We start from the raw sequence: 14,381 nt of genomic DNA on the forward strand, positions 1-14,381 counted from the left end.
TTTATTTATTTGGGGGGGGTTCGCGGGGGGATGTTAGTATGTTTGCTTGTTTCTTTTTTGATTCGTGGTTTCCCTGTGTATGTAGCCTTGGCTATTCTGGAACTCAGTCTGTAGACCAGAGTGGCCTTGAACTCAGATTCACCTGCTTCTGCCTCCCAAGTGCTAGGATTAAAGGTGTGAGCCTCCACTGCCTAGCCCAATATTTTATTGATCCTTTTGATGTGTTTTGACATCCTTTCATTTAAAAGGTTTTATTTCATTTTGTGTGTATTCTTGCCTGCATGTACATCTGAGTACCACATGGAGGCCAGAAGAGGGCAAAACTCACATGAATGAATGCAGGCACACACACATGCAGGCAGGCAATTGAGCCCATGTCCTCTGGAAGACCAAAGTAGCTGGAGCTATCTCTCCAGCTCTTTTCATTCCCTTCATAATAATAACTACATTGTTGGAAGGGAGAAGTTGGAGAAAATGTTCATTCTTTTATGTTTTTTCAGTCTGTAAATATAATAGACTTCTGCTGAGTTTTGCTCTAGGAGAATACTGAAAGTGAAGATAGCTTAGAGATAGTGTAACTGTTGGTCAGATGGTAGTAAATATTCAAATGTCATTAGGGTAGGTGTTGAGTTACTTGAGTAACTAGACAGAGATGGTTGAATGCCTGTGAGTGTCCCAACTACCAGTTCTGAACTACTCCTGAAAAAAGCTGAATATGGTAGGCCTCTGTCTGGTCTCCTCAAATCCCAGGAGGGTATGAGGACTTACTACTAATGTCAGAAGTACACTTCTGAGAAATCAAGAATAGAACAATCAACAATATGAGACAGCTGTGGCTTCACTGTCTGTGCATTAGTTAAACTTCTGAGGTAGTGTACCTTACTTCTCAGCATGTATAGAAAAGACAAAACATGTTAGACCTGCACGGGACTAGGCTTGTCAGAGCTCTGTGGGCCTACCTTTGTAATAAAGTGATTAGAAACACTGAAGGTGCTGGTGGATGGGACCCAAGTCCTTGTTTGTGATAGGCAAGTACTCTAACCCTGAGCAGCGTTCTCAGTCCCTGATAGAATATCACTCAAATTTGAGTGAAGAATTTATACTTTTAAATACAGTTTCATGTTGCTCAAGTTTGCCTAGAATTCACTGTGTAGCCAAGAATGACCTTGACTGTGTAGTCTTCCTCCTTCACACCTAGTCTTTTTCTGTTGCTGCAGTTTGAATATTTAACCTCATGCATGCTAGGTAAGTATTATACCAACTGCACAATGGATAAGCTGAACCTTATATCAGAGTACAAAACAGGCAACATTTTCATCTTCTTTGAACTTTGAGGAGCTCTTGTCCCATTCCCAGGGGAGTAAGATATTTGATGTTCATATCTGTTTGTAGTGCCAAGGAAGTGCTAGTGAACCCCTCCCAAAACAATCCCCAAGGAATTTTTTTAGAAAACTTTTTTTTTCAGATTAATTTATTTCTCTTTGGGTAGTTAAATATATATAATTTGTTTCATTTTATTTCATGTGTATTGGTATGAAGTTGTTAGATCCCTGGAATTGGAGTTATAGACAGTTGTAAGCTGTGACACGGGTGCTAGGTCCTCTGGAAGAGCAGCTAATGCTCTTAACCATTGAGCATCTCTCCAGCCCTGGTAGTTAATGTTTTTGAATGGTTGTCTGATGGAGGCTAAAGAGAGGTTGTTTCCTGTTCATGAACATTTTTATTCCTGTCTCTGTGTAAATAAGAAAAACAATCAGCACGTGGTGGTATATGTTTGCTTTCTTCAGCCCTTGGGGGACAGTGACAGGAAGGTTACCACATGTTTTGAGGCCAGCCTGATCTACCCAGTGAGTTATATCTAGGCCAGAGATGATAGCATAATGCAACTTGTCTCAAAAAGGATCACTGTTGGCAGGATATTGTAGCACACACCTTTAATCCCAGCACTCAGAAAGCAGCAGCAGGTGGTTCTCTGTGACTTGAAGACTAGCTTGTTCTACATAAAGAATTCTGGGCCCTCAAAGGCTACACTGTCTCAAAAAGGACCATCTTTGCTAGAACCACATGATGCTGTTAGCACCTGATTTTATATTAAGAGAAAATTTAGATGAACATAGTCTTAATCATCATGGCTTGAGTTTACATCTGTAGTTATAACAAACTTAGTACTCATAGTATTTTGTCTGAAATACCTCTTCTGAAAGTAGAATTAGAATGACATTTGTTTCAGTATACTAATAAAACTGCATTTTGAAATTAATGTGGGCCTAAACTACGTACTGTATGTTTGGTTCTAATTTGTGGTTGTTTAGATATAATAGTATTGGCCAAGAAAAATAGTTCTTTTAAGTTGAATAGTATATGACTCATTAACAGTAATTGTCCTTACACTAATTTTGTTGGTTTTTTTTTTTTTTTTTTTTAGTCTCTTGTTTTCAGCAGCCACTGTAAAGCAGTGAGTGGCTACTCAGACCATGTTGTCCATCAGCGGAGATCAGCTACGTCCTCACTTCGTTGCTGCCTCCTCACTGAGCTGCCGTCTTTTTTGTGTGTGGCCAGTCCACGAGTAAGTGCCGCAGGAGGGAAGGAATGAAAGCAGTTATCCTGTAAGAATGAGCTAGTACTCAAGGGACAGTTTCTAAGCTGTTCAGTCTTATTTTGTAAGAAGAGAAGGGCTGGGTGTGGTTATTCACTTTTGATCCTAAGACATGGGAATCTTGTGAGTTCAAGGCAAGACTGAATTACATAGTAAAACCCCATGTCAAAGAATATTAAAAATGGAGAATATCCATGATCCTGTCTTTCCTAAGACAGCACTTCTCACCTTGAATTGTGCAGATTTGAAAATGATTGTATGGTAATGGTTGCTACTTTTGATTAAGCCAGAGACTGTAAACTGTACTGGAGCCAGCGGCTTGTTGAGTACATCAGTCCTTAGCAGGATCAGAGAAAAGGAAGGAAGCCATTGTCACCTGCTTTGAGGTTTTATTAAGGTCATAGGATTCTGGCTCAATTATTTGAAGATTCTTTCTGGCCTTATCTCAATACAGTCCAGGATCAGGCAGTTTACCAGTGTTCCCAGGTGGGCTCTGCCTGAACATTGAACTAATGCTTGTACTAACCATTCAGTAGTTAAAACTTTGCTGGGGGGAGGGAGGGCTGGTAGTATTTCTGCTGTGGTTTCAGCTTTGAGCATTTCTGTCTTCCCATATCCTATTTATCACAGCAGAACTCCCAAGATTGCTGAAAAAAAGGCCCTGAAAGGTTTCCTTTGGTTCATTGGATTGGGTACTCTGCCTATGTCTTCTACTTCCTTCCTTTCCTCATTGATCATAGCCAGACAAAAATTCTTCCATAGTCCATGAAGAGGTATGTGAAGGAAGAAAGGCAGAATAGCGATGTGACCAAACTCAGTGTTTAGAGAAAAGAACCACATTTTCTGTTTTCCCACCTTGCTGTTTTCTTTTGCTCCAGGAAGAGCAGTTAGCCAAGGAGCGCCTTCCTTTTGTGCTTTTATCTTGTTGCTCAACCCATCCTAAGTTTTCACAGACTCATCCAAAGAGGAAAGTTTTAGGTCTTCTTGGAAACATTTATTTGCCATTATTTTTATCAGCTTGCATACTTTATATAAATGTACCAAAAAGACAGTCTGACAAAGGGTCTAGAAGAAGATGAATAGCAATGAAATGTGATTTCTGTGTGCTGCTGCCTGCTTAGATTTCTCTCTTAAGATGCTTGCTGTGTACTGAGTCCTGTGGACTACTGCCTGCTTAGGTTCTGTCTAAGGTCCTGTGCTGTGTGAACCTAACTCTCATGCCACTCTCTGCCCTGTTTGCTGGGTGTTTATGGAGAAAGTATTGCTGTCTCTCTGGAGAAATCTTAGGATGATAGTTGATTAGGAAAGTGTATTTTTTATAGAAAGTATCTAAAGCCAAGTACTTGTGTAGAAAGCAGCCTCAGGCTTCACTGCTACATGGCTGATTTCATTCTCTTTTAACCTGATCTCTGTACCAAGATCCTAAGAGAGGAAGCTTAGGTTTCTGAAAGAGAAGTGCCAAAACTATTATTCCTAGTATGTCATAAAGCCAATTAAAACTACTAAAAATTGTATTTATGCACATAAAAATTTTGTTACATTTCAAGACTTCCCAAATCTCTATTACCAGTGTCACTCAAAAACAGCCTTCCCAAAATCAGAAATTTAAACCAACAAAAATAATAAAGTACAGTCCCGGCCTGAAGCAGGAAGACTTACATCCCCATCACTCTGACATTTGGGTGTTTAAGGCAAGAGGGCTAGGGCTGGAGAGGTGGCTCAGCGGTTAAGAGTGCCGACTGCTCTTCTGAAGGTCCTGAGTTCAAATCCCAGCAACCACATGGTGGCTCACAACCATCCGTAACAAGATTTGACTCCCTCTTCTGGAGTGTCTGAAGATAGGTACAGAGTACTTACATATAATAAATAAATAAACCTTAAAAAAAAAAGACAAGAGTGCTGTGAATTCAAGTCAAGCCTTGTCTCACAAGCAAAGAAAGAGAAAATCAGAGAAAACACAATGTTTTTACAGGAGCTAGCTTGAAGTCTAAATTGCCATATGTGACTGTGTTCTTTCTCTAAAGAACAATAAATGTAGTTTAGTAGTGGTGATGCACACCTTTTGAGGCCAGCCTAGTCTACAGAGCTAGTTCCAGTACAGTAAGGGCTACTATACTACACAGGAAGAAAAATTTGGCTTGAAGGAAGTTTTAGTCAGTGCAAATGTGGTATCATCACTGCCCTCTTCCCCACACATTCTCTTGCCTCGTGCTTGTAAAGTTTTATTGTGTAGCACGTGCTGAACCTGAAGTAGGCATCATTACTTGATTGTGGGGACATGAGGATTCTAACCATGTCTGAATATTTTATACACATAACTAGGTTTCATCTTTCATCTCAAAACTAGGGTCCAATAAAGCAACACTTCATAAGATGCCGTCCATTCTATTGACCTTAAACATTTAGTGAGGAGAGAGAAATTGTTGTCCTTGGATCCTTGACTGGCCTACTGCTACTTGAAGTCAATTTCTCTGGTTCATGTCCTGGGATAACTGCCATTAAAGAAGGAGCTATTTATCAATAGCTGAGAAATAGTTGTAGGTGATTAGCAGAGTAAGGAAGACCCTGGTTATTCATCTTACCAAACCCAGAAGTGTCCCACAGCTGGAGCAGGAACACGTGTCAGGAAGGACGCCTTAAGTGCTTGATGAAGCATCAAACTACAGTAACTTAGGAGGTTAATGAAGCAAGGCATGGGGTTTGCATGTGCAAGTTGCAAGGGGCACAACCTTTAGACATTGTGATATGATGCTGTCACAAACAAAAGAGTTACATTGTATTTGTAGCTATCCATGACTGCATCTGGCCTGCAAGCACAGGTTAGACATGCCTGAACTAGACACAGTGTGCATTCCCATTGGGTGGAGGGAAGAATGTTCTTTCCTGCCTCATCGCTCCTACACCTACACCATCAGAGTTTGCAGAATAAGCTGTCTAGGTTGGAGCTAACGTAGAAGTAGGATTTAATCTAAGTAGAAATGGAGTGTTTTGCTCTTTTAGACCTCCAAAATATACTGCTCACATACTTAGACCATGATATTCTATAAGTTCACATATATCTTGAACCAGGGCTCATCATCAAACCTTATCAAAAACTTTAAAAAAAATCATTAAGAATTGTGTCTTTAGCTAGATTCCCTGCACCTTCATGATGGCTTACAACTGATTGCTCCAGTTCTAAGGAATCTCTTCCCCTCTTTTGACTTCATGTGCACTAGGCACAGCCGTAGTACATATGCATACATGTTAGGAAAACATACACATTAAAGAAAGAAGTTGCCTTTTATTCAGCCCTGGATGTGGATGTCAGCAAAAAATGAAATCTTGGTGAAAGTTTATAACTGAAAGGTTTTGCTTTTTAAACTGCTAAGAGTGCCTAAATCTGAGTCCTTAGCAGGAGAGCATTGGGCCTGTGTCACTCTCCTTCCCTTTTCCTTCATTCTGAGCATCTAATGTCTGATTTTCCATCTTGAGATTATGGCCCAAAGTCTTAATTCTACGCTGAGTTACTTTTCATTCCAGAAAGTCAAGAGAAGGTAGAGGATTTGTGTTTTAGGGTAAAATATACCAGTGTTAGTTTCCACTATCCAGTACCCCAGAACTTGGAAAGCTAAGGCAGGAGGAATATGAGTTTCAGGCTAGCTAGGCTGCTTGAGAGGTCGGCTTCCCAAAACCATAAAGCGTCTAGGGATGTAGCTCAGTGGAAGAAGGATTATCTAACATGAGTAAGTCCTTGAGTTCACTCTCCATTTGGAGAAGGTAATGCAGTCAGGAAGAAAAAATGTAGAGTTTTACTCATTCTGGGGTGCATGGTGTTTGAACATATTGCAGAACCTTCCCCTAAGGTCAGACATTTAGTCATTTTATAGAAGCACAGCTGTGATATCTATTTTGAGGTGATGTGACTAACATCCTACATGGTAGATGTCTGCTCTGGGCCAGAGTCTGCTGGATTGCTGAGTAGATAAGCCATTTCAGAGAGATGACATTCTTGTAAACCTGCTTTGTGTTTCCATCTTTGTAATAATCTATTGAAAGACTCAGTGAGTGTGAAGGAAAACAACAACAAAAAATACTCTGGAGGAAAGAAATCAGTAAGGGTCCCTAGATGTGTCTGCAGGAACATTTCAACCCTGACTAAACTTGGGAGCTCTTGGCTCTTTGCTCTGGCCTTAGGTAATTTTGCAACTGAGCCATAGATGGCACTGTTTCATAACAGACTCAGTTCCTCTCTGCATGCCAACTAGTGTTTTTATCTGGCTGTTGATAAATGAGACTGTTTCTCTGTTCTTGGTACCATGTGGCTTTTAGAAGCACCTGCAGCTCCACATTCAGCTAGCTGTATTGTGTAGCTCGGCTTCTGAGGCTGGGGTGTCTCTAGAGTCACCTCTGTGATCTGTTCCCATCAAGGAGCATATCTAAGGTTGAGGATCACTCCTCTATAAAGACTGATACATGTGAAAACCCAACAGTTCACAGCAGAACAGACTTTATAGCAGCCTATGTTCCAAGAAGTAATAGAGCTGCCTAACTTGGTACAACAGATGCCCTGTGCTCTGACCCTCCCACACCCTGGCTCTCGCTCTTTATACCTCCCACCTCCCCATCTCTTTGTCTGCTTTTAAGCTTTGTCTTATTTACTGCTTACTGTGAATGGGTTTTTAGCTTTTTCATCATCTTGGACTGGTGGATTAGTACAGCCTTTACTTGTTAACAAGAGGTTATGTTTAGCAGTCTTCTTGCCACATGACATCACAGGCAAGCCTGTGTTTCTAAATTGGCAAAGCACTCTTTTTCCGTTGGGAAGGCCATGTTTTAGTTTTATTGGGATGTACTATATGTACTATATAATGATGTTTTGTGCAGTCTCTGCCCTCGCCAGGAATGAATCTGTTGCTTATTGATGTTTGCTTCCTTCTATCCCCTATGTTCCTTTTTCCTTCTCCAGCATGGCTTGGAAGAGGGTTTCCCTTTTTTTCCATTAGGTTTATCCATGAGAAGTGTTGAGAAACAAAGAAGTTTTGCCATGAAGGCATTAAAGATAGCTTAAGGTGTGTCAGACAAACACTGTAGTCCTTTCTGACCACTGTCTGTCTCAGGCTTCCTTTCTGACATCACTGGCCATAGCACTTGTAATAAGTGGGTGGTAAATGTATATTGAGAGTAGATATCCAGACTAGAATCTTACTTTATCTTCATGCACCAGTTTCTTTTTATATCTTTTGATTGCAGGTTCATGTGATTAGCGATTACCAGTTTGCCCAGAGAAGCTCTCACAGTTAGTCTTTGCCTTCATCTTACTATGCTAGAGGATGAAATATAAAGCCACCAGTCTGAGGTTATTCACATTGATCTGATTTCAGAGTTGTGGGCCTAGGGATAGAGCTCAGCATTCACAAGCCTGAAACTTGCTCTAACCCCCACTGGGTAGGTGAAAGGACAACTCAGGTGGCTTCTTGAGAATTTGGAGGCCAGCCTGAGCTACATGAGAGCCTATCTCAGAAGGAAAAAAAGTTGATTTCCCTCAAAGGCTTGATGTGTGTGACAATTGGCAGAAGAGCCATTTTATTGTCTGCGAATTTTACCCTGCAGGTCACCGCAGTGCCGTTGGATTCTTACTGTAATGACAGAAGTGCAGAGTATGAGAGAGGAGTTCTGAAGGAAGGAGGGAGTCTGGCTGCCAAGCAGTGTTTGTTGAATGGGGCTCCTGAGCTGGCTACGGATTGGCTGAGTCGCGGATCCCAGTTCTTCCCAGAGCCAACTGGAGGGCTGCTGAGCATTAGACCCCAGAACGGCTGGTCTTTCATCAGAATTCCAGGTGAGTTTTCTGTTCTTTGGAGCATGTTTACAGCTTTGACAAGAGGAGAAAGGGGGAGAAAGCCCATGTGATAGTTTTTGTTGTTTGGTATTTGGAGTTCCTGAGTTTTCTGACTCTCCTAACCTGTAACTTATAGGTAAAAATATGAGTACTTTGTGTCTTGAGTGGAAAGATGATGATTGAAATGTTTCTAGATTTGTTCTTGAATACTCTCCTTTGGTAAGAAGAGTGTAATGTCACTTTTTTAAACAGGAGAAGGTTGGGGTGCTTATGGGTAGAGTGCTTATCTAGTATGCACAAGGCCCTCACCAGAGGACCCACACACACACCCCCACAAAACCTTACAAAGTTTAGGAAAGACTTCAGGTCGAATGAGTGCAGTTGTTTTGTGCCATTGCCAGTGGAATGAATGAGAATGTCGTCACTCCTACAGAGCCTAGTTAAGTAGCATAAACAGTGTCCAGCACAAGGTCTAGAGATCTAAATGATAGCAAGAGGAAAAACAGTGTGTTTTGTGCCAAAACACTAGCAGATTCCCAGACCCCCTTGGGTCAAGGTCCAGGATGGAAAGGAAACTAGGTTTTCATCTTGGCTTTAGTGAGACTGCACTAAGGAAGTTGAACCCAGAGGCTTCACAGGCTGATGCACTTTACACCTGCTGGCAGCCTGCAGCGTTGGCTTGGTTGTCCAAATTCTCTGCTGTCCTGATCGTATCATTACTGAAATTTAATGGATGCATACTAGGGACTATACTCTCAAAAGGGAGCGTCAAGTGACAGCTGGATTCCAATGTGAGGACCTGTTTGTCTTTGTTTCTTGTCTGAAGGCTTTATCATCCTGTTTGTACCCTTTGGGGTGCTTTAACTGTAAGCTGTCTGTTTGGGAACCTACATTGCATATGGCCTTGGAAGTGACTTTAGAATACATGAAAGCCGTGGGTAAAAGTGATTGGAAAGTTAAGGGAAAGCCCAAGCATAAAGCAGGACAGAACAGACACTCCAGACATGCAAGTGGGAATGAAGAATAGGTACCAAAAGAAGCAAGATGCACTGCATTTCTTCTTCCTTCATTCTGGCTCTTTGGTTCCCAGTATAGTAGTAGAAGGCCTATTGCTGGCGCTGTGGGAAATCTCTTGTGGCTTTTCCTGTTCTTTGAAAGAAAAATGGACCTTGTTTAAATAGCAGGAAGTGTCTGAGTTCTTTTCGCATCGATAAAAAGCACCAGCCTCACTGGCTGTTTACTGTGAGAACCAACAAGCTCCTCACCGACCCCATTGTACTCTGTGGGCTAGCTGGGGTGGGGTGGGGGCAGGGAGGGTATCATTTGAACCTGTGTTTTATCTCTTCTATACTTTTACATTTTTTGTTTCCCTGGGAAAGGTGGAGTCTTTTGCATTCTTTGAAAGACTGAACAAAATTTCATAAGTTTCATACTTTGATTGCTTCTGCAGGTTTCAGCTCTTCAGAGGGCTTCTTTCCTTGGAAAAGAGAGACATTTAATCTTTTGTCTTGTGACTGAAAGCTGTAGACAGTAAGAACCTATTTTTAAATGTAATACCATAGGGTTGCAGGAAAGATTGTGAGAGAATAGATAGTTCTGATTTAAGGTCTTATTTTAAAGAAAGGGCTGAGGATGGGTTTGGCTGGACAGAATCTGCTTGATTTCTTAGTAATTATGCTTCTGGTGTTTACCCTGCTTTGCCACAAGTAGTGCTTTTGTACAGCACACCTTGGTAGCTCTTAAAAATTGAGTGATGTATGCCAGGCGCCAAAGATACCAGTGTGGACAGTAAAAAAAAAAAAAAAAAAAAAGGCCTTGTTTTCCTGCATATCTCACTAAGGACAAATGCTGGATATGGTTTGTTCTGTATAGCACATTCACTGGAGAACTCAGATATTTTTGGTTCTTTAAGTGTTTCAACCTCTTGGATCAAGTCTGTTTCTTTGGGACCTTTTCTTTCAAAACAGTCCCAAAGGGTCCAAATTAGTCTAAGGATGTAGCTCACTGTATAGCACTCACCTTGTATGCATGAAGCCTGTGTTTGACCCCTAACACCACAAAAAACAAAAACAACCCAGATTTAGTCCATCTGCGTTCACCTCCCTCAGTCACAAGCAGGCAACACTTGCTATTTCTGTTATGTTTGAGTTCATCTTCGTGTGCATGTGCACTTGTGTGTATGTGTGCATGTGTGTCTTTACCTCTTCACCTTTCTTTTTTTTAAGATATATTTATTTATTTTATGTATATGAGTACACACTGAAGCTGTACAGATGGTTGTGAGCCTTCATGTGGTTGTTGGGAATTGAATTTTTAGGACCTCTGCTCGCTCCAGTCAACCCTGCTTGCTCAGTCCCTGCTTGCTCCAGCCCAAGGATTTATTATACACTGTAGCTGTCTTCAGACGCACCAGAAGAGGGCGTCCGATCTCATTATGGGTGGTTGTGAGCCACCATGTGGTTGCTGTGATTTGAACTCAGGACCTACGGAAGAGCAGTGCTCTTCTCCGCTGAACCATCTCTCCAGCCCCCTCTTCACCTTTCTAATACGAGTTCATCCTAGTTACCAAACTAGGTAAAGAAACTCTGGGAAGCAGCAAGTGTGAAGACTGTTTAATCAAAGTCAATAAGGGGCTGGAGAGGGAGGCTGCCAACTTATGAGAATTTGCTGTTCCTACAGAGGATCCAGGTTCAGTTCCCAGCACCCATAGTGTGGCTTACAAAAGTCCAGATCACCAGTTCCAGGATTTGCAGTGCCCTCCTCTGACCTCCATGAGTACCATGCACATATGCAATATACATACACACATGTAGGCAAATATTCATACTGTCTTAGGGTTAGTATTGCTGTGATGAAACACCATGACCAAAGCAACCTGGGAAGATAAGGTTTGTTGGTGTATACTTCCACATTGCTGTTCAACAGTGGAGGAAGTTAGAACAGGAACCTAGAGGGCATAGAGGAGTGCTGCTTACTGGCTTGCTCATAATAGTTTACTTAGGCTGCTTTCTTATAAAACCCAGGACCACCAGCCCAGGGGTGTCACTACGCACAATAGGCTGGACCCTTTCCCATCAATCATTAATTAAGAAAATGCATTACAGCTGGATTTTATGGAGGCATTTTTCTCAACTTGGGGTTCTCTGATTTCTGATAACTTTTTTTTTTAAGATTTATTTATTATTATACATAAGTACACTGTAGCTGCCTTTAGATGCACCAGAAGAGGGCATCAGATCTTGTTATGGATGGTTGTGAACCACCATGTGGTTGCTGGGAATTGAACTCAGGACCTTTGGAAGAGCAGTCAGCTGAGCCTTCTCTCCAGCCCTTCTGATAACTCTTATCTTGTGCCGAGTTGACATAAGACTAGCCAGCACACATACACATAAAATAAATCTTTTATTACAAAGTCACTTGATGCCTCTCAGATTCTAGACACCATACAGATTTGTGTGTGCTCTACTGTTTGTTCTGAAGGGGTGTGCCTGAATGGAGAGAGGACATAAGCACTATAAAAATGTGGAGAGCTTTTTTGCCCACTCCCTTTCAGTGACTGAAAAATGTATGGCTTTAAAAAAGGGAAAACAAAAGGATGACTAGGTCTGTCAGAAATAGTAAAAGCTATCAAAATCAAGAGACTCCTTACAAGCCATAGAGAAGGAACTGTGAGGAGAAAGGAACTTCGTGAGTTGTTTAGAAAGCATGGCTGCCTGATGAGACTAGGAATTTCCACTGGCCTGCTTGTCTGGTGCCAAGGAGAGAGCTCAGCACTCACTCCGGTCCTGCTGCAGTCATTTGATTGTGCTGGTCAGGAGACAGCAAAGAGAAGAACATTTCAGTAATCTAAACAGGAGCAAACAAAGAGGCTGAACAAAGGTGTGGACCTCAGCGGCCGGGAGGGCAGGGCAGTGTGTCCTGGCAGTATTCCGAAGGTGGGAAAAGGCGGGCTGCAGTGCAGAGGAGTAAACATCCAGGACCCATAGCTTTGTAGCAAAAACAGAGCAGCTGGTGATTTGTTATGGTGCTGTCAGCACATCCGTTCTTACTCGGTGTAGACAATAATTGTGTACTTGGCAAATAGTGGCAAGAATGACAGTTGAGAACTCTTGGACCACTCTCAACAGTTGGCCTTTGCAGCTCTGAAGAAAGCAGGCTTTAACCTGGGAAACTAAGGATAGACGGTTTGACTTAGTATTGTCTCTACTTTTGGTAGGCAGTTGTCAGTGTAAAATTCTCTGTGTTTTTTCCCTTTTTCTGTGTTCCCCAGCCACTTCCATATATACTCTTAAGCAATCCCTCAAGCCTCCTTTCTTCCTCTTCTATTGCAGCAATTGTTCAGGGCATGTTTATGAACGGTCTGCAAACAGGAAACTCTCCTTCCTGGAGTATGATATGAGTGAATGGTACTGAATGGATAAGATGAGAACTTGTGAGTTAAATGTTCTTAAAAGATCTCTGGCTGAAATATGTTTTATATGGGAAGAGGAAGGAGAAAACACAAGTTAGTGAGTGAAAGCAGTTTGATTTCACAGAAACTCAAAGTCTCTTCTTTCTGAAAACCTGGGAGTAGGGCCCACTGAAAGAACACATACTAGGCACATGGCCCTGGGATTGTAGAGTGTCAATGGTAGACACATTTATTTGCCTAGTGGAGCCTAGGGCTTTATTTATATATGCTAGGTAAGCGATATCCTCAGCCATGTTTGGTGGTGTAAATTTTAAGTACAGTAAGGCTTTAATAGCAGAGTTTACATGGTCTCCAGCCTGCTGTCCTTATCCCAGTATATTCTCATGCTTTGAGGATATAACCACTGTACTAGCTACTGTTCTGTTGCTGTGGAGAGACTCGGTGATAAATACAACTTATAAAAGAAAGCATTTACTTAGATGCTTACGGTTTTGCAATCTGAGTCCATGATCAGCCTGGCTAGGAGCATAGCAGTAGGCAGACAGACATGGTGCTGGCACAGTAGTAGCTGTGAGCTTACATCTTTCCTACAAGTTGGAAGCAGAAAGGAAAAGAGACTGGGCCTGACATGGCCTTTGGAAATTCTTTGGAAACCTCAAACCCCACCCCCAGTGACATTTTCTCTAACAAAGCCACACCTGCTAATCTTTCGGAAAGAGGTCTACTAACTGAGGAGTTATTCATGAATCTCATTCAAACAGTACAAGCACAGACTTTGAAGAAACCAGTTTCTAGTTTATTTAACAAAGGACTAGAGTTTCTAGGTTACTGACAACGCGGTTCTTGTCATTGACAATAACTCTGCATCCTTGGTGTCTACTCAGTAAGCTCAAACATCTAAAAGGTGCTGTCCGCTGAGCAGCTATCTCCACCTCTCAGGGTGTGTCTTCATCACCCCTGGAGTCAGGATTTAGCAGAGCTTTCCATTCTGCCTCTAGAGCACGTTCCTGTTCCCATGAGACAAGCATCCTGATAATAGAAATTTTGGCTGCATACAGCTTTGCAGTGGGTGATTTGTTGTTCAATTAAATAGTTTCCTCCCTCCATCCCTCCCTTTTTTTCTCCCCAGGCAAGGAGAGCCTCATCACTGACAGTGGAAAGCTGTATGCCCTTGATGTCCTGTTGACTCGGCTCAAGTCTCAAGGACATAGGGTCCTTATCTACTCTCAGATGACCAGAATGATAGACCTGCTGGAGGTAGGAGAAGGAACCTTGGGGACCTAGGAGTCTTTGACATTTAATTTTGATAGGAATCTGGTGTCCCTACTAATACCAGCTTTTTGTGGTTTTATATATGGAAGGAGCAGAGTGAGTGCCCCACCCCACCACCAATAATGCAGAGGACTTCTATTTTTTCCCTAGCAGGGAAGTAGAGAACTTTTCTTTCACTAGAAAAGGAATTCCATAGTTTTAAAGCAGATCCCAGCCTTGGGAGTCTCTTGAATTCTGTATAGAAGTCAGGATTGGGGATTCAGACTTTTTATATAAAAACCTAG

The 14,381-nt window shown here is 41.9% G+C and overlaps 1 protein-coding gene across 2 annotated transcripts in view; it reads left to right on the forward strand.

The window, feature by feature from the left end:
• Positions 1–14,381, forward strand: part of Ino80 (INO80 complex ATPase subunit) — a 103,323-nt gene that overhangs the window by 55,135 nt on the left and 33,807 nt on the right. For both annotated transcript variants that reach the window (XM_085834557.1, XM_085834558.1), the window contains exons 25-27: positions 2,426–2,566; positions 8,189–8,414; positions 13,955–14,082. In XM_085834557.1, coding sequence (XP_085690683.1) covers positions 2,426–2,566; positions 8,189–8,414; positions 13,955–14,082 — 495 coding nt within the window. The remainder of the gene's footprint in view (positions 1–2,425; positions 2,567–8,188; positions 8,415–13,954; positions 14,083–14,381) is intronic.

The sequence above is a fragment of the Mus caroli genome, unplaced genomic scaffold (genome assembly GCF_978045245.1).
Source record: "Mus caroli unplaced genomic scaffold, Mus_caroli_1 scaffold_2, whole genome shotgun sequence".
NCBI lineage: Eukaryota > Metazoa > Chordata > Mammalia > Rodentia > Muridae > Mus > Mus caroli.